This window comes from Diadema setosum, chromosome 5, assembly GCF_964275005.1.
Source record: "Diadema setosum chromosome 5, eeDiaSeto1, whole genome shotgun sequence".
Lineage (NCBI taxonomy): Eukaryota > Metazoa > Echinodermata > Echinoidea > Diadematoida > Diadematidae > Diadema > Diadema setosum.
The window spans coordinates 25,017,091-25,038,665 of NC_092689.1; the positions used below are offsets into that span (position 1 = coordinate 25,017,091).

The 21,575-nt window shown below is 40.1% G+C and overlaps 1 protein-coding gene across 2 annotated transcripts in view; it reads left to right on the forward strand.

Moving 5' to 3' along the window:
- Positions 1 to 21,575, forward strand: part of LOC140229216 (bone morphogenetic protein 1 homolog) — a 48,768-nt gene that overhangs the window by 13,994 nt on the left and 13,199 nt on the right. For both annotated transcript variants that reach the window (XM_072309487.1, XM_072309488.1), the window contains exons 3-8: positions 6,533 to 6,667; positions 10,839 to 10,955; positions 15,331 to 15,460; positions 16,205 to 16,383; positions 17,948 to 18,181; positions 21,223 to 21,441. In XM_072309487.1, coding sequence (XP_072165588.1) covers positions 6,533 to 6,667; positions 10,839 to 10,955; positions 15,331 to 15,460; positions 16,205 to 16,383; positions 17,948 to 18,181; positions 21,223 to 21,441 — 1,014 coding nt within the window. The remainder of the gene's footprint in view (positions 1 to 6,532; positions 6,668 to 10,838; positions 10,956 to 15,330; positions 15,461 to 16,204; positions 16,384 to 17,947; positions 18,182 to 21,222; positions 21,442 to 21,575) is intronic.

Consider the following 21,575-nt stretch of genomic DNA (forward strand, 5'->3'; position numbering starts at 1 on the left):
AAAATACATAACTTCTCAATGGACTGTCCGATTTTTCTCAAACCTTATCAATGTGTTCTACTAGTATCGCCACATTATACTCAATCCATATATACATATATGTATGGGTTTCATTCCTCTTTTAAGTTTCAAATGGTAATCTACTCTTTTACCAGTCGAAGAAAGTGAAGGTAAAGCATAAATGAAGAACGAATTGAGCGTAATTCAGTGAGACAAACATTATGCTAACTCCCACCTCCCAAAGTATATCCTTTAACAAACATACGAACCTTCTTCTACAAATGAAACTTGGGCTTTTTTCCCACATTTGATTACATAATTACTTCGTTTTGAGGAATTATAAAATTTATCTCAGTGTCACAGCACAGCATTGTCTTTCCATCAGCAGCGTAGCTACTATGCACTGTTACTCTAGGGGAAAATACAAAAACAAATACCCGGGTAACAACGTCATTGGCTTTCTCAAAGTGATACATTATGACAGCGTCAATTCTCAGCAATTCAAAACTGTTGTCTGTGATTGTCCTTGTTGTTACTGTTTTATTGTGTTTGTTCGTTTGCTGTCATGCTTTCCTCCTTACCTATAAATACCTATATATTTATATAATTATGTCAATGCATTGTGGGAAGGTTCGAAAATATATAAGTCATTACCATGGTTGAGGTGATATCATATAATGATGGCGCTGATTCTTCAAATGTGGCTGTCGTTGTTGTTTTTGCCTTTGATATTAGCCTCTTGCCTCTCTCTGCCTCTTTTCTAGAAGCCTTCGTCCCTTTTGTGTTTCCCTGTATATGTAGACTGAGTGAGAAGCAGCGTGTTACCTTTTCATCGGTTTCTTTAGAAATAACCCCCCCCCCAAAAAAAAAAAAACAAGAAAAAAAAACCACCCAACAACAACAACAACAACAAAACAACAACAACAACAACAAAAACCTTTATTCTAACATTAGTCCAGTAATTTGTCCTCAGAATTATATCTCTGTGGCTCATGACATCAGGTGCGAAAGGAAAGGATTCCTGTAGCTGTGGTGGCCAGACTAAGTGATTACAAAATGTACCTGTGCACTTTTGATCGGCGATAACGCCAGCCACGAACAATGACAAAACACGAAGCTGTCGTGCTCGTATCATTCGATTTTATTCCTATCAACGTTAGGAAATTTGACTCGGAAGAATCGTGTGATACATCTGTCATGACAGAACTGTTTGGTTTGATTGCAGTGCATGTTAATATAGAAAGATTTTATCAACAGGATGTTCCTATGTTGAGTAGAAAGCTAACACCCTTTCGCCACTCCGCTCTGGTACCAGTGGTATTGTGGTGTCAAAAGTGAATTTGAACAGTGATGACTTTTTATCCCCCCCCCCCACCCCCGTCGATTTTTATCCTAACGATGAAACTCTTGACATATCCAATTTCCATATCCATATCCACATCCATATCCATATCCATATCCACATCCATATCCATACCCATATCCATATTCATATCCATATCCACATCCACATTCATATCCATTATTATCCATGCACTCGATCCTACGCAGAGACATGCGCACACATTATGATCGGCCAATATTACGGTGTCTGAACCTGACGATTATGTACACACTAAAGATTGAAATGAGGAAACCAAACCGATACAGAAGCGGGATGGCAAAGCTCTACACAAGACAATACATTGTATCATTTTTCGAAAAAAAAAAAGGATTATCTGAGCTTCTTTCCGCGATCAAAGAAAACATGAACTCCCAATTCATTTTTTAGAGATGCCATACGGCGTGACGAGCACGAACCATGTGCAGAGCGCTGGGTCTCCGTTGGGACACCAGGGTGATCGCTGATGGAAAGTTATACTTCAGGTGTCGACAACAGCAGAGGAAATGGGGTCTAATCAGCAAAATGTTGTAAAGCCATTGAGGTCAGCCATCAAAGTACAGGTGGGCTGTACTTCCGCATGGGCACATTCTGGGACGACGACTGGCTAAGGAAAATAAGGAAGAGTATGTGATGGCAGATTGGAGATGACATACAACTTCCAGCGGGCCATGACCCGATCTCACATCTTGAGCATCGCCCTCTCCCTCCCGGCTGTTCCTCGTAACCGTTGTTCAGGTGAACGGGGCGGGCAAGCCAGCGGCGTCCCGCTCTCATTTCATGCAGATAGAAACCCACGAGTGAACGATTCTGCATGAATGGCAACCATGGCCCCAGGTGTCATGTCGAGGTCAAAGGTCAAGTTCGTAAACACTGCCAGAAACCAGATGGAGCTTCGATACAATTTTCATACTCGGTTTGTTAGTCTTTGATTTGAGACCTCTGTATATCAAGGAGCACATCAACTTGAATGAGCAGAACTTTGTAAGCTGGATACTTTAGTACTGTTCAATCACTGGCCAACGTTAATATCATAAAGAACAATACGAGGATGGTCCTCTTTAATGTTATTAATATCATGAAAGATGGAAAAAAGACTACGCCTATGGTAACCTCCGAAAAACAGCTGTCAGTGGCTCAGAATATAACTCACTAACAGAGAAACAAAAGTATAGCGTAATCAGTAGATGATTTCTACAAGCTCAGGGGAACTCCCAGTCTAGTCACATGATGCACTACACACCTAAAGTGGGAATCGGCTGTAGATTTTTTTTTAATCAGTTAGAGCCTATCGATTTTCGAGTTAACACTGAAATATTTCAATGTGATGATGATAGTACTGATGTGAAATAATGAGGATATCCACACACAGTAAAGGGATTATGATTTAATGTTGTTCAGATGATCAGTATATACCAAAAACCCGTAAAAACCCGATGATCCCGTAAATAATGACACTATCACCCTAGTAAACCATCCTATATCATGATTTCTTTTTCTTTGACAGTGAGTTGGAGACAATATAACTTTTGAACAAGATGCGCATTATCCGATCATTCTATACGTCACAAACAGATATGGAAAGAAATGCAATGTAATATGTAGTGAAAAATATAGTTTCTCACATTGACGCTGTTTTTAATCAAAACATAATTACGTATTGCTCGGTAGCCAAATTAATGTAGTGGATTTACGTTGTTTGCTTTTATTGTGATGAGTAGGTGGTGGAAACGTGGAATTTTCAGGTAAGGCGGTTGATTAGAATGTACATGTAGTTTCTGCTGTAGCTATATCTCTGGTAATTACCACAAAATTGATAATAGCGGTAAAAATGGAAAACAGAACAAACCCAAACCTATTGAAAGAATGCCAAGAAGTTGAGTGCCGCCTCTCCAGCAATGCTGCAAGGTTCAGAATCCATTAAATGCAGCCTCATTTTGTAGCTTCTGGTTGACTTGGTTTACAAGGTTTTGACATTTGCACCCGACAACTTTTCCGAAGAGGAGAAACGAAATGAAAACAAGCACTAGTTTCACTGTCATTTATTAAACATCGGAACTGTTCTGAGTTTTACCCTGTATACTCAAACTCAAAACAAATGCATTGTGAACAAAGAAGAAAGCAAGATTGATGATTCACGTCTTCCTTTATCAACGTTATCATTCATAATCAGAAAGACATGAATGAAAACTATTCAAACTCTTGAGGGGAATTTATCCCGAACATAATAAGTGGATCCTCTGAGTGCAGAAACAGCTGTTGAACACATGAGTGATTTTTTTAAACAAAATAAAATAGAACTCGACTTACCTCATTCAGAAGACAGGAAGAATATTATTACCTTTAACATTATGGCCCGAATTCACGAAGGTGGTACAAATGAAACCATGGTTTAAACCATGGACAAAAACTGTGGAGTGCCAAGTGTCGCACGGTATATTTCGTTACGAAATTGGTCATTTCGTCGACAAAATGACCGTTTCGTTAACGAAATTATCATTTCGTGGACGAAGTGTTCATTTAGTTTTAAACGTTGTCATTTCGTTGCAAAATAATCATTTCATTGACGAAATGACTGATTTCGTAACGAAATATTCCATGCGACACTTGGCGCTCCATAGATTTTGTCCATGGTTTAAACCATGGTTTCATTTGTACCACCTTCGTGAATTCGGGCCTATATGTCACTAGCAAGTCAGAAGAAGGTGTACTTTCCTCCTAAAAATATATTTGAATTTTTGCAGTTCTCTGTGTACATGGTGTACAGTATTTCCTTCATATCGTTGTGCTATCGTGACATCTTACGTATGATGTTCTAGATTTCCAATCCAGCCATGACGGCATATTATGGACAGTAACATGGAATTCATCAAATTTCATAAATTCATAACCTTTGAACGAAGAGGCCAAATTAAGTTCAACTGATATACACTGGAGACAGGCGTCATGATTCTTATTGAGAAACGGCATGTTAAATTCAGTGGCACCTAACGTAAGTCTATAAAACGTCAACTGTAGAAAATGGTGTTTGTTCGTTTGTTTGTTTGTTTGTTTGTTTGTTTGTTTGTTTGTTTGTTTGTGTCTTTTGTGGTGGTGGTGATGGTGATGGTGGTCTACGTGATATGACGTATTACGGACTAATATTGTGTACCAAACTGAATCTGGTGGAATTTGACGGCTCTCAGTGGTACATAGTAGACGTCCCTGTTCGACCAGGGAGGTGACAGGAAACTCACCTCCCTGGTTTGACCAAGGAAATGTATAGGCCTACTAGCGCGCCTAGTACTTCTCGGACCTCCTTCCTCTTATCACTGCTTTACCAGCAGCCCCAATGGAGACAATTTGTCAAACCAAAGGAGACTAATTTTCCTGCCGCCACCTCTTGGTGTGGCTTTAAGTGCTCCCCCAAGTGGGCCGGCCAAGGAGCCGGACCCAGAACCCCACCGGCCTAGACGGCGGTCGGAATTTGTGGCTGCATAAATTCTGCTCGTATTCCTTCTTATTTTGCATTCAGCCGCCTAAATTAATATTGAATTTCACCATCTTGTCCAGTGAATACCGTCAAATGTCAACATTCCATCAACTTCCACGGTATCGTGTTGATGTGCAAAATATGCATAAGTTTGCATCTTGCTCGAGAAAATAATTTTGCTGCGTTAACACATTACAAACATCTGTACGTCATGGGTTAAGGGTAGAATTTGGTCTTCATCTCTTCGAATTCCTTCAGAATCACGCTCCACAGAGAGTTAGTTTTTTTTTGTTGTTGTTGTTGTTTTTGTTTTGTTTTTTTACTAATTGCTGTTTAAAATCAATCAAGTTAGAAAAGACCTTTCGAATCGGTGATTATATTTCACTAATTCAGACAATGTTAGACATTTATCATTCAACAGGAATGCTGACGCGCTCCATTCACCCATTATGTCATAACTGGCCATTTAAAAAACATAATAAATTATAGACACTTTTGAGAAAGACTGCTAAAAACAGGGTCAGTGATAGCTCGTCTGTATTCGTGATTGCAAAACGGCACCTCGTCTGAAATGATGATTAAAAAAAAAACGACGTGTCTTTTCAATGGGCACATGTTTCATTTAAGATACTGTGGAGTCTTTCATTTATGATACTTGTGAAAGATTCTAGAAGTGCAGTTCTCCTCCATACGATGAGGTGCTGAACTCTCAATTCCCAGTTTACACGTCGTGCGAAAACAAGATGTCGATATCGTCTGCTCAGTATTGATAGTCGCAAGTCATCAAACGGATATGACAGCTCGATTATAAACAAATCGACTGGGTCGCTCTCTGGCACATTTGTGTGACATCATTGTTTTTTCCTGAAGTGAGCAAGGAAGAATATTGCTAGACTTGATCTACATGCTGATTCCTCATGAAGGGCGCCGTTATAAGATCTTTGTTCCAGAATCTGAATGAAATTGGTATTTTGGTGAAAAATGCGGGCTTCATTTCGGGACTGTGACTTGCTTTATACCATGCTTGCCCCGTGAACATGGAGCACAGTCAAATTATTCATGTCCATGACAGATATTTGACCACAATTTATATCAATCACACAATGACAATGATAATGATAAAGCAAATAATCACAATAATGATATCATAATAATTATATATCAATTTGTACAGCGCAGAACATGTATATAGGCCTACATAATTATATTTCTCTGCGCTGCAAGAGCTTCTGATATAATTATTGACAGTAATGAGCAGTTGCTTGAGTTTAAAGAATGTTATACAGTTGGGGATTTCTTGATTTTTAATGGAAGTTATTCCACGGTTTGGAAGCTGCATAAGTATAACACTATGATGGAGATGAGCGCACGTGCATGTTGCGTATGCTTCTATTTGCTCTCTCTTTCTAACCCCCCCCCCCCCCAAAAAAAAAAAAAAAAAACAACAACAACAACAACAACAACAACAACAACAACAACAACAACTACAACAACAACAACTACAACTTCTCACCACAATTATCAAATACTTCTGATTTACAAAGTTTCTTACAAATCCTGACGCTTTGGATAGACTGTGATAGCGTTTTATTGTTAGAGCCGACGATTCACTTAAATCTGTAAAGATGTACCAGCTTTTATGCTGAGAAGTGACCCGCCTTGATTTCTTCCCTTTCCAGCTGGTTTCCTCGGTGATGCGGCACTCACGGACGAGGACTACGCCCGAGAGATGATGTACGCTAGAACATCGAGGGCACACTTACAGAGGAGGATATTACAGGAGCGGCACAGAAATAGAGAAGCAAATCATCATGGTGAGCCATATACTTCTTTCGTCAGTCATTCCTGTCATCTCAAGAACACGTAAGTGGAGTATGTTCACAGGATCAAAATGTGATAGCTGGAAGCACAAAGGGTGTGTTCACCGATCATATTACTGCGATTATGTAGTGAGTAAGCCGCCAGGCCATTGGTTTGTTTCATGAAGGTCTTCTTAGAGATTTTCGCTCATAAGACTTATGAGAGACTTCATGAAATGGATTCGAAGGTCTCTCGTAGCTACATGTGAGCGTCTTTGGCCATTCTGAGATTCATGTAAAGGCTCTTATGTGATGACTTCATGAAACAGATCCCACTTCTGTTAGCTATCTTGGGCAGTAATGCTTATACGAGCAGAAAATGAGCGCCGAGGTCGTATGATACGACCGTCAGAACGTCAGTAGGTCAGTAAGCATGGCGTCCTAATTCAACCTCGTATATGGTTGCCAGTTTGTTGGGTGGTCTCTGTTACTTATTGAGACGTCGTTTGCACAAAAATCATCATGTCTGACACAAAATTATCAGATTGATGTAACATTATGTTAACAACTGTGTGTACTCTTACCCCTATACGTAGGCCAAGAGCAAAATTTCGTTGGTATAATAACGGCAGACTCTTTAAACAAACATACTTGTAGAAGAAGATGATGAAGTGAATTACAAATCAGCCACAAACGTTTGATACTAGTAAGCAATATCGTGCCATGTCTTCAGCGACACGTGACCAGGACAACAGCTTAGGAATACCCACCACTGAATGACCATGACATCTTTGCTCACCTACGGCCAGTTTTTTTTTTCTTCGTTTGTTTGTTTGTTTGTTTGTTTGTTTAGGATAACCACGACTTTCTTATATACAATGTACCCCATTCACAATTTCATCTCATTTTTTTTTTCCGCTGTGCGCATACGCAGTGAATTACTCTTTCGAAATTCATAAATAGGGCCGACTCCTTTAAAATCGAGGAATACTCATCTCTCCAAGTGATTGTTTCACGATGTCCTACAATGCAGGACAGTTTCTCGAAAATTGTTTAGACGTTTGCAGGAGAAAATCTACTGCCATATCATTAGACCTATTCAACCAGCATAAGTAAGGAATTATTTCGCTGGATGACAAAATGCAGAACTCATGGTTAGAGCCTTCTGTCGGGATAAAGCGCCTCGACTTTATGCCTTCTTAATTGACACCAGGAACAATTAATGCGCCTCGCGCATGCAAAACTACTAGTGTCAAAACACTTTGATCAGCTAATGTCTGTTACACCACATGGATTGAAGGGATGACTTTTTTTTTCGTCAAGCACAACCTTCCGGTGTTTTCAGAACTCTGGATATGTCCCGTTCGGCCAAGCATCGGAACCAGATGCAATCTCTGGAGGAAAGATGATTTCTCTTGATCTTTTCCGCTATCGTTTAGTTGATGTGGCTGTGTGGTGGTGTGAGATAGGTAAAATCTCTCGTTTCTACAACTTCAGCTATGTGAGATGCAACATGAGAATGAGTTGACTTCAAGATTTTTAAACGTGACATTGAAATGAAAGGAGGGATGGAAAACATTCCATGTCGAAGGTTGCAATCGTCACAGCGTCATAGTTAGGTCATAGGGAATGCCCTGAGAAAAGGGTTCAAAGCCTTTAAAAAATAAGGCAACTAACAGACGTACAACTCATATTTGGAGCATTGTGTACCACTACTGCCTTTTCCTAGAGTTCGTACTACAATGTTAGTACACTCAAGAGTCCCTTTCACGCGGGCCCCTTCCAAACAAAAATGAGGTGATAATGGCGGTTTTGACAGGTGAACCGCTAAGTGATTTCAGCAACCACTCCATTTCTTCATGTGTCTGGTGAGCCGCACAGAGAATTGCCGAATTAAACATATGTGTCACTTCCTTCATGGCGACTCAGACCAACGCAAAGCTCTCAGCTGCTTTTTGCCGCTTCCCCGAAAATTTCAGGAGAGAGAAGATGCCAGTGGAGAACAAAAATAAATCGCAAATTGCTCTGATTCTGCCTACAAACTTGATGAATTATGGATGATAGTTTCAATATGTGAAATGATTTCGTACTGCATGACTGCATAATTCTTCTGTTTGTTTAGACATGTATTTCTTTTCTTTATAGTGCAGAATTTACATCTTTTCAATGCCTTTTTTTTTTCCAAGCTGTAATTTTTTTCTTCGATTATCTACATGTTATATAATTTTCGCATATCAGTCTTGTTTAGTATAGAAAAGCTGAACAAGAAAACCTTTGACATTCTGAATTGTTATAGCAAAGAAGAGATTGTATGTACCACCCTGAAATATAATGTGGCTGGGAAAGTGTTGGAGGCAGTATAAAGGAGTTTAAAAATAACATCTTTTTTATTTTGTTTTGTTTTGTTTTATTCTTTTCTATTTTGTTTTGTTTTGTTTTGTTTTTGTCACTTTACTGTTGATGTTCTGGCATGGTAATTACGTACCTTGTTAGCGAGACAGGTGTCGACTTAACAGCTACAACAGCGTCCTTTTTTCCATGAAAGCAAACTAATAACAAGGACGAAAATTTGTCACACTGCTTCCTGACATTGTGATGGTGACAGAGTCTTGTCATTTGTTATAAGGTGTTCATAGTCACATAATGATAACTAAAGCAAAAGCTTCGTATGACTCTTTCCTAACTTGAGTCAGAATTATTGAGAATGAGTGTGACTCGTTTATTTATATGGGTGCAGGTCACGGGTCCGATATCCACTTGTCATGCAGCCCACGAGTTATACATGCCACGAGTCACACTGTCCACGAGTTAAACAGCCCACGAGTCATACAGCCCAAGAGCTCGACACTATAGGCAAACAAGGCCCATGAGTCCGAGACTATGATATAGATAGGCAAACAAGGCCAAAGAGTATACGACACTGGCTAAAAAAAGGGGGGGATATAAATCCGATTGTAGGCAAACAAGGCCCACGAGTCCGACACTCACTGCATCACGGGCTTATACATAATGTACGCAATGTCGGTCTAGTAGGCCTTTTCTTTCTTAGGGTCGGACTCGTGGGCCTTGTCTACCTAGTGTCGGACTCACGTGTCTTTCTATGCCTAGTGTGGGACTCGTGTGCCTTGTTTGCGTACTGTCGGACTCATGGGCCTTTTTTGCCCATAGTGTCGAGCTCATGGGTTGTATGACTTAAGGACCTTTTTCTTTCTTTTTTTCTTTTTTTTTTTCTTAATGGCGAGATCGTGGGCCGTATGACTCGTCAGTGTCGGGCTCGGACTCCATTTATTTTATATTATTTAAGGAGTATTTGCCTAGAGGAGAATCTTGCAAGAAATTTACTCGGTTCCGTGACAGCAGGACATCACTAGGCAATTTTAGAGGATTAATCACATGATGTTAGTCACTTAGAGGTCTTCCAGACATTAACTATTTCAATTATAAATACTGTTAAAAACAACTACACGACTAATTAGATTTCACCTTAAGATACGGTTTTCGATAGCCCCAACGCAACAAGGTTATTCTACAATGTTTTTCCAAGCGTCAGTAGAACTGCAGAACGACATTTCTCCATACGATGAGTGAAAGGGCCAATGTGTCAGCTGAAATACACGCACGTTTCTTACTGCCTTATACTACTGTATATTTTAATTTGATAAAAGAGTGAAATAAAACAAACGAAAAGGTCAAAGTTTCATCGAAATCGCACATGTGATTAAAAAAAAGCTGTAGGCAGTTCAAAGTCTGAAATGTTTTCAAGCAACGAGGATATTAGTCGCAGCGATTTATGCAAAGAAGATGATGATTATATCATTGGCCTCAAAAGTCTTCCTTTGACCTGCACGAAACTTATGGAAATAACTGAGAATAGCTTGTATCCTTTTGAATAACTTATTTGAGTATTGATGAGTGGAATTGCACTTTAAGATATTCTCCCATTTCCCATCGCTTCCAACAACTTCCTACCGATAGAGGTTGACATTAATTATCGTTAATGATAAACTAAAGGTCTACAGTACTGACACATATTGACACACCTCTATTGACAACTTGATTTCATGTCATATACGCTGTATACGTAGTTGACTGCATGTTCATCCCGACTGTTCATTGCAATCTGACGTATTAATAATTTCTCTTTCTTTTTTCTTTTCTTTCTCTTTTCCGAATGATTACTTTCCAGTAAAAAGGCGAGCGATAGATGAAATTCACCGTCGACACACACGGGCAGTGACGGCAAGGGCGGAGCGAAAGTGGACAGATGCAGTCATACCTTACGAGATAGATGGGAACTTCACAGGTAGGTTTACGCTCAACAACGAATCTGCTTTGTCAATCACAGTGTTTTACGGATACATTGACCCCGCCCCTTCCTCTTTCACCCCCCTCTAAACCAGTCAGAGCATGTGTAGTCTGATTGTACTCCTAACACTGCGAATGATGGTAATATTAATAAGCGTCGTCTGATGATGATAACGCTACTCGTCATTCAATACTCATGATATTAATTGTTATTAGCAGATTGATTAGGTCTACCAAATTGGCAGATTAACAGACTGATTACTAATGAAACGGCTTTGATTTCCCCGGAGTAGACTCTTCAGTGTGCGTATACTGTTCTTTTATACAGGACCATGCCGTTATCCTAGCGTTGCTAGGTATTCTGTTATAGTCTGTGGCACAAGAGACAAAACTTCCTGTCCATAGATAAAAGCGCGCTGGCTAGGAGTCGAACCCAGGATTTCCTGTTTACGAGACCGGATAATCATCCACTCTGCCACAGTGTTTCTATCATTACAAGATCTTTGCCCAACATGTTTATATAAAGAAAAATTCCCAACTATAAGTTCTTCATAAAAGTTCTCTTTTCTGTTTATGTGTGTGAGGAATTTCTCGTAAACTTTGAGCACTCAGACAGAATGGTAAGGGGTATTACAAATACCTTGTATTATTAATTATATATCATTATTATTGCTATTATTATTATAATTGTTGCTGTTGTTCTTGTTATTATTATCATTATTATTATTATTATTATTATTATTATTATTATTATCATAATCATTATTGTTATCTCAAAAAACAAAAAACAAAACGGGGAGTGTGCTGATAATACACAGTAGTGTTCGCCAGAAATCAGCCAATCCGCAAGACATCACTCAGCAAATTCCCCGTCTGGTCCGTATCAAGTGGCAAGAAAGCACTGTTCAGCGCTCAGTGACATAAATGGAATTTACTACACAAGGCGATATAGCTACTGATCACTAATTTCTTGCCTTTGAATCATCCCTTTTCCTGCGGAACTTTCTGTCTGATTTATAAACATCACGTAGGTAGAAAGTGTACTAAAAAAAGATATTATACAAATACTTTCTCACATGTACGTGTTCATACATAAAGGCAGAAGTAGGCATACACAGGTCCATGATTTAGTTTGATTCATGCAAAAATACTTACATTAGTTTTTTAAGAAAAGTGAAGAATTCGCCGGTAATTAAATATTGCCTTGTGGACACAAAATGTGAATGAAAACGTTGCATTTAAGTGGAAGGTTTATCAACACATAAACAAATATGCCCTCGAAAAAGCTAACAATCAATTGAGCCATTTAGTGAAAAGGATTACCGCTCACGTTGCAAAGATACAAACAGCAACAATAGCAACAACAATTTAAAATTGAAACAAAATGAAACAACAAAATATTCATCCTTATTGTCTGCACAGGTGACATTGAGATATAGAAGAACCGGAAACGGAGAGGATGTACCACCTGCGTCATGGTTTCTATACTCTCCACAAATTTTGCTCCCCAAATGCTGCTTTTCATTAACCAATCTCTGTAAAATATTGTTATTAAATGCCAATACCTTTTTTTTTTCATCTCCGTAGATCTTGTTTTCGTGTATAGAAAATAACAGTGGGTTCAATGCCAAACTGACATCCTATACCCTGAAGTCACCGTGTGTTTGATATTCCGAAGATTTTGCCCTCAGTAAGGGGGTCGTTAAACGCGCTAACAGCAGCTTGGTCCCAAGCTTGGCTCCAGTTTATTCGGCACAATTTGATAGGAGCTCCAAGAACTTCCCGGATCAAATCGGTATTACTCGTGGTTACTCGTACAGACGAAGCTCATGCTATCTATCATCACAGCGCAATCTTTTTCAGTAACCAACTTAGGAATTCATGCACGCCTGCCCTACGTGTGTATTTGTTTTCTTGAATTCTATATGTCTTATTTGTACATTCGAGGAGATGAGATGTTAGTAAAGTGCAATGAAAGTAATGTGGAAAAGAGATAAAATTATAAACGCTTTATGTAATGTTATGTCTATAAACTAAATATTATCTGCGCATAAATACAGAGCTCGGCATTCAAATCAAACACTTTGTGAGGGTTGCTTATACGAAGTCGTCATTTTATGGTAATATTTCTTGTTGTGTGTCTCCATAGATGTCATAGAGCTCTACAAATGTACCTCCCTCGTACTTCTGTTTTTCTGTCTTTCTGTCTTTCTTTCTTTTCTTTTTTTTTTTTGGCGCAACGCAGTCAAGAACATTACCTTGATTATTTCTTCGAAAGCTCGTATGGATTTATGGATACACAGACTTTAACTTCAGTTTCAGATGCGTCATCTTCACTGACATAGCGTCTTGGGATGCGATTTCTTCCTTTAACATTTACGTTGGAAGAAATTCTAGGAACAATGATTAATGATAACAGCAACATATGCAAGAATGAATATTATCATCATCACTTCAGTTAGCACAAATAATGCAAAATATGCGCTGCTGTGGCATGGATGAGCTTACTCCAACCTTACCTTTCTGTGTTGCCTAAGTTGTCATTTTGCCTTCCACCTTCACTTGGATGAGTATTAGTTTGTCAAATTTCTGCAGTGAAAAAGAACAGAAAAATAAAAAGGAATGTCAATAAAACAAATCCGTTTTCATTTACGTTTTATGCAAAGCAATGCAACAAATACACCCTTACATTTCTCGGGAATTGTACTGAGTACCACTTCTGAGTCTATCAATTCACCAGTATTGAAAGTCAGTGTGATAATTGAAGTCAGCTGGCAAGTAGGACAAGTTGCGAATAAGGCATTTGCCGTGAAGTATTAAAGACTTTTTAAAAGACTGTGTAAGTCAAGATTTTCACCTCCATTGGGGGGTGGTCGGGTGTTTAATGATACTTTTGGAGTCAACCGTTGGATTTCCCTTGCTGGAGGGTAAACGAAGACAGTGTTTCTCTGCCTGGTAAGGGCTTTGTGAACCATGATAGGATATTTGGTAGAGAGCTGTGTCGAAAACCTCTGACCTTCTTCCCCTTAGTCCCTCGTCCGGGGAGACACTCCACCCTCTACTGCGTCTTCGTGTCTTTCATCATTGCAAGGATACATTCCAACCAGTGCATGATGCTCAAACGGCCAAGCCCTTTCACACTAAAAACAAAACATAATAAAAACAAAACAAAACAAAAATAAATAAAATTGAGAAATGAATAAAATTGAGAACAAAATAAACGAAGAAAAAATGAAATAAGACAAAACAAAACATAAACTAAAACGAAAGCAAAAGAGACACATGAAAAGAATAAGTTAATTGTGACGATATGATTGTTACCCTCCGCTCGTCTTTACAGTCTGTGCATTTTCTGAGATTTTCGGGGTGCTTGTTGCTACTATTTTGTACAACCGGCAACGTCAGTGGCCTTCTGGGCATGTATACGACCGTAATCAGAACGTTTGTGTCTTTACTTCCGGACCAGGAGAAAGCGTCCTCCCTTGCATTTTACTTCAATCGTTGTGCGAAGCTTTCCCAAATGCCCATGGCGGACCTTTGTTGTTAGTTTACAAGTGAGAAATGGGCAAGCTGGTGTCATCGCATATCTCCGGAGTGTTTGCGCTAACCCAGCTATATACGCACACCCGTGACTGTTCTGTTGACATAGAGCATGTCATGGAATGTAGTTCCACACTATGTCACAGCTGCTAAGTCTCTCTGATTCTACAGAAGGCTTCCTGACAACTCCAATAATCTCTTCAAGTCTTGATAAGAGAATATAAACCTTTTCCCTGAATTTTGAACTGTTTTTGCCCGCCGAGATGCATTCAAATAGCGTACATTACTCTTATATCCCTGATTGCTCCAGATGGAATCTCCCAGATATTCTTGGATGAATAATGATGGCAGGCTTGCTCTATAATATGTGCGGTGGGCACATTAGTGTTCATGATAATTTTCTCTCTCAACGACCAAATTCATGTAGAAACGATATGAAACTGATTCCATAGCAAAAGCTTTGGTAGTCAGACAAGGTTGCCTCACAGTGAAGAACATCCCATCTTGTGACCACTGAATGATTTTGTACTTTTCCTCATAACTCTACCTTCCCTTTTATTTATCTATTACGACCACATTAAATGGACAGATTTTCTATCTCTTTTTTTTTTCATTTCAGGATTCACCAAAGAACTCGTTGTGACTCGTTGTTGGTAACAATACATTATATGTAGCTGTTTTTAGATGCACTTCCAATTCCTTTTCCATCTATCTGCCCAACCGACAAGCCACCTCTGATGTTTGTGGTAGACTTTTCTCTACTCTTGGCCCATCTTCATATTCTCTATGTTATCTCTCCATATCTGCTCTTTCTCCACCGACACCTCACGCAGGTTCTCAGCGTGCTATGTTTAAACAAGCAATGAGGCACTGGGAGAATTATACCTGCATTACCTTCGTAGAGAGGAACCCGCTGGACAGTAACCATGACAACTACATAGTCTTCACTTACCAGGCCTGCGGGTGAGTATTTTATTTTCGCGTATAAATAAGCAACCTCACGATGAGTCGTGCGGAGGCTTCAGAAGCAACGCTTAGTACACCAAGACATTTTCTAAACAAGCGTTACCTCCCGCACAGAATGAATGATATGAAATTACGGAACCTCATGCAAAAGGGGACGATTTCACGTTGATTTAGGCCTAGTGCCAGCATTACTTATTTAGGACTTTAGTCATACATGGTGAGCGCGAATATTGGTGTAAGTAAACAGAACGGAACAGTGACGAGGGAAGACGAGAGGGGGCGGAAATGCAAAAACAAAATTGAAGGCATGCTGCCCAGTGGAGGATACTGACCGTACGATTAACGGGTTAAAGCCTTCACCTTTTAGACGCCTTACTGATTCTCTCGGTGCGTTTTCTTGTTTTCTTGTGTCTTTAGTACAAAATCCTAGCTGCTGGAATTGTTTTGTTGCGATAATGTACCATTACAAAACTTCAAACATGGAACTGCATGGATGAGTAAACATTGTGGTAAGACAGTAAAAAAAAAAAAAAAAAAACTGTTGTATTGCACCATGAAATGTTTTTTTTTTTTTTTTTTTTTTTTTTAGTGCTATGTCATGACAGTTACAGTTAAGTAGTGATGACCAAAGTTTAGTTAATGTTTCGGCGGTGTTCATGTGTACGTGAATATCACTGCAGATGAGCAGCGTTAGATTAAAGCTCACCCCCCCCCCCCCTTTTTTTTCCCCTTGTGCTGCAGCTGTTGTTCTTTTGTCGGGCGGAAAGGCGACGGTGCACAGGCGGTCTCCGTAGGTAAGAACTGCGACAAATTTGGCGTCGTCGTACACGAGCTTGGTCACGTGGTAGGATTTTGGCACGAACACACAAGACCGGACAGAAATGACTTCGTCGGCATCATCAATCAGAACATCGTACCAGGTATGATCAGTTTTCTTTTTGTTTTCTTTTGTTTGCCCGATTTGTTATGTTGACCGATTTACGACTTTGACAGTCTTCTCTTCATTACACGGAGAAAAGTTAAAGTAATCTATGCAGACAATCGATGTGCAGGTCATCAGTCATGGGTGTTATTTCCACTGGACATAAAAGGAGAGGATTACATAGGGACACAGAGAAATAAAGAAAATAGCGAGGGATACTCAAAAGGATGGAAAAAAGAGAGGAAGAAGGAAAGAAAGAGATTTATCTCTAAAAAAATGGATAACGGAACCCGCTATTTTAGATTCCTAGAACTCGGGTACACCAGCTGCAGTTAACATACAACACGTGTTAACTGTTTTTCTATGAAGTTTGCTATGAAGTAATTGGACAATGACTCGGTAGATATCAGATCATCGGCCTTGTAGATCCAGACTCGGGTAGAGACCTGGGCTCCGTCATTGGTCAGGTTCCGCCGGGGATGCAAAGATGGGAAAATGTTTGCGGACATCCGGGAATATTACACTGTCATCGGTGTCAGGGTATACGAACTAGGAAGTCTTCAAGAAACATAGTAAAAATGACGGGGAGTAGAACAAAACAGAGCATGACTTATTTCTCTTCAATCCCCTTTTAAGAGAGAGAGAGAGAGAGAGGGAGAAAATGATTAAACAAAGAATCAATGGAAGGTCACTAGATCCCTCCCCACGAGGGGGGGGGGGTGGCAAAATTTTTCAAACCAAATTGGCTTTTCATAAGACTCGGATGCTAGAAGATGCTAGATTTTCAAGTAATTTGAATAATGGATGAGAAAATCGAGCAACAATTAAAGAATTTAGTTTGTTTGTCTTTTGCGACCTAACCGAAGTATCGTGTTATGTTTGAATTGAGAATTTTCGAAATATTCCATCCAAAGTGTGTGATAGATCGTTGAAATTCAATTCTAAATACTCAAAGGTCTTTCGTGTGGGAGGGGATATCCCCCTTCCCCCACCCCCGTCGCTAATGATACGCTCTCTTGTATGCGCGTTTCCCCTCAAGAGTGAACATAAACTTGCCCAAACCCTCCAAACCCTTCCCCGCTCGGTCGCTTTACTCCCTCAGAAACGTCAACTATATTTCCGATGTTGACCCCCACCCCCTCTCCATCGAATCCCTAATTACGTGCCTGCATATTCATAGATGAGCTGTATTTATAGGAAATACAAAATATATAATGAGATATGACTGTGTGTATTCAGTAACAAATACTATACATGTAGAATCTAAAACACAGTTCTCAGAAGGACAAAAAAAATCCAAACAAGCTGCACGCGATTTCCCTATGACCATACTATGACTATACTGCTATAAATGGCCCGATTTGTCGGTTATCAATAATCGAGTATAAACCACATACCGAGTAACGGCGATGGTACATGTTCTTGATATAATTTATGCATATGTCCATTTCAGAGCAAAAATCGACAGTTTCTGCACTCTGCAGGCATATGGGAATGTTGTTTTACCTTTAATGAATGTCATGTCTGGGTTTTTTTTTTATGCAAAACATTTTTAAACCCAGGTCAGGAATATAACTTTCGAGTGCTAGACGCAGCCGAAGTGAACTCGCTTGGAGAGACCTACGACTTTGCTAGCATCATGCACTATGCCCGGAACACGTTTTCCCGCGGGATTTGGCTGGACACTATTCTTCCTAGAAAGGATCCCGATTCCGGAGTCCGTCCTGAAATTGGACAACGAAAGCACCTGAGTAGAGGGGACATCATTCAGGCCAATAAACTCTACAGATGCCCCAGTGAGTACACTTTTTTTCTTTTTTTCTTTATTAAATATGCGAGAGCTTGGTTGGTTCCCGTTCATTAATGGAATTTTCAACATCTGGTAGGGATATGGCAAAAGGCTTTGCCAGAACAGTTTCCTTCTCTTTTGTTTGTTTATATTGCTCATTGTTTGTCAAAGTCTTATTAAGTTCCTGCATTCCTGCACTCTGCCAAACTGCATTGCACCTCCTACATGAGTTGTGTGTATGTGTGTGTGTATGTGTTGAATTACAGGCAAAACAGCAACTCATCAGATACCAGAAGAAAGCGAGCTCATGTCGCAAGCATAAAGTTTCATGAATCAGCCAAGATGGATATAAAGCTAAGGTCACAAAGGTTCGTACGAACGATGAGTTCGTACGAATTTCACTGTTCGTACGAATTCTGGAGTTCGTAGAGATTCGTAAATGGGTCACAGATTCTTATACGCGGCCTTCTTACGCATTTCGTACGAACGCTGTTTCATTCGCAAGAACAACTTAAGACCTTTTAGAGAAACGAAATGATTTATGGCCCTATAATTCGTACGTTTTTCGTAAGAATGCCTTGATTTATTCTTTCGTCAGACTTATGGCCATCTTACGATTTCTTTTTGTCGTAAGATGGTCGTACGTGCAACTCACGGCACTCTCAAATCATTCGTAAGAAGATTTACGATTTTTTTTTAATATATATATATTTTGTCGGGTTGTTAAAAAGACGCTGCCGTGTCCTGTCAAAAATTCTGTAACAGTTGAAAGTTTTATACTTCAAGATGGCAGTAGTGCCAAGGAGACTACAACTGCAGCTGCATCTACAAGTAGAGGAGGAGGGGGTTGTTGCTCCAACTCTCCCCCTCTCGCTCCTTCCTCCTCATCTCCCTCTTTTCCATTTGATTGCTTTCCCTGGTCCCATATTTAACAGAAATGATTTCTGGTCGACCACCTGGAACAAAGTGAGGATTTGAACTTCGCACGTTTGGCTTTATACCCCTAAAACTCAACAGTTGCACAAATTATTGTGTACCTACGCCTTACGAGTCCCTTACGAACGCCGTACAAACTCGAAGAGTTGTTCGTAAGAACGCCATACGAATCTCCGTTCGTAAGGCATTCTTACGAAAGACGTAAGAGCCCTCTAGGAACGACTTAAGGCGTTCTTACAATCATCGTAAGAATTTAAGGCTTCTAGAATTGTCTCTCGACCCTGCAAAATCTTGCGTAGTTCTTACGATGTTAGAACGACGTTCGTACATCCGCCTTGCGAAGAGAGGGTTTCGGTCACAAATGCCTTTACGAACTGCTACGAACGCCGTACGAACGATTTTTAGACAATTTCGTAAGATCTTCTTAAGAAGGCAGTACGAAACCAGCGTACGTAGGCCTTTCGTAGACCGTTCGTAAGTTCGTAGCCTGGTCGAGGGCTCTTCGCAAGGCGGATGTACGAACGTCGTGCGAACATCGTAAGAGCTACGCAAGATTTTGCAGGGTCGAGAGACAATTCTAGAAGCCTTAAATTCTTACGATGATTGTAAGAACGCCTTAAGTTGTTCCTAGAGGGCTCTTACGTCTTTCGTAAGAATGCCTTACAAACGGAGATTCGTACGGCGTTCTTACGAACAACTCTTCGAGTTTGTAAGGCGTTCGTAAGGGACTCGTAAGGCGTAGGTACACAATATGTGTGCAACTGTTGAGTTTTAGGGGTATAAAGCCAAACGTGCGAAGTTCAAATCCTCACTTTGTTCTAGGTGGTCGACCAGAAATCATTTCTGTTAAATATGGGACCAGGGAAAACAATCAAATGGAAAAGAGGGAGATGAGGAGGAAGGAGCGAGAGGGGGAGAGTTGGAGCAACAACCTCCTCCTCCTCTACTTGTAGATGCAGCTGCAATTGTAGTCTCCTTGGCACTACTGCCATCTTGAAGTATAAAACTTTCAACTGTTGCAGAATTTTTGACAGTACACGGCAGCGTCTTTTTAACAACCCGACTAAATATATATATATTTAAAAAATCGTAAATCTTCTTACGAATGATTTGAGAGTGCCGTGAGTTGCACGTACGACCATCTTACGACAAAAAGAAATCGTAAGATGACCGTAAGTCTGACGAAAGAATAACTAAAGGCATTCTTACGAAAAACGTACGAATTATAGGGCCATAAATCATTTCGTTTCTCTAAAAGGTCTTAAGTTGTTCTTGCGAATGAAACAGCGTTCGTACGAAATGCGTAAGAAGGCCGTATAAGAATCTGTGACCCATCTACGAATCTCTACGAGCTCCAGAATTCGTACGAACAGTGACATTCGTACGAACCTTTGTGACCGTAGCTTTATGTACATCCTTGTTAGATAGTCAGTAGCCAACTGATGCACTAGACGCCTTCATTCGACGTTGTGCCGCCCAGACACGATGGCACTGATACGTTACGTGTGTAGGAGGTCAAGGATGTCTGTTACGGAGAAAACGCGTAGCTGTCTTCCTGTTTACTCTCCTTTCTAGTTCCTGGCAACGAACAAAGCACATGAGCAGACAGTAGCGTGTTGTCTCCTGCAGTTTGCTCACAAACTTGTATACGCTATGTATCCCTGCATACAGGACAGTTTGACGTTTAAACCGTAATGATTGTGTTTTTGCCTCACGTTTGTCGAGTGACCGCGATGTTTTTACGTATGCACGTTTTTCAGTACACGTTAATGAATATTAAGATGAACATTTTACATGATACCCTAAATACTTTTGTTTTAATTTGTTGTTTTTGGCTACTCCAAGATTCAGATATGTGACTCTACATTCTTGTTGGGTTCTCTCAAAGTGATTATGGTTTGAAATCACTTAATTTCATGTATGCATGTTTCGACGGATAGCATTACTATGACAATGTCTTAGTTCTAAGGCAAGGCTGTTTATAACACCTTGGAGAATAACTACTACTAAACAAGAAACAAAATATACGAACTCAAGCACACTAGCAATTTAAGAAACTTGATCACCGGACATTTCTTTCGCCCGTTGGCCTGTGTCTTATATTCTGTGTAGAGTGTGGTCGTACTCTGCTGGAGTCGTCGGGTAACTTCAGCTCTCCCGAGTGGCCGGGGCGGTACGCCGGCGACCAGACGTGTGTGTGGCGGATCTCAGTGACACCAGGAGAGACGATCAGTCTAAGGTTCACAGGCTTCGAGCTGGTGGGGAGCGACGGCTGTTGGTATAATTACCTAGAGGTTCGGGACGGTCACTGGAGACACTCGCCGCTGCTTGGTAATCACTTCTCAAAGGTCAAAGTTTTAAGGTTTCCATGATATGAAAGTATCACTGTGATAAACAGTTTGTATTCATCAGTCTTGAGTGTTTGTAGTGATATAGGGCTACTGAGTGTAAAAAGAAATTATGAC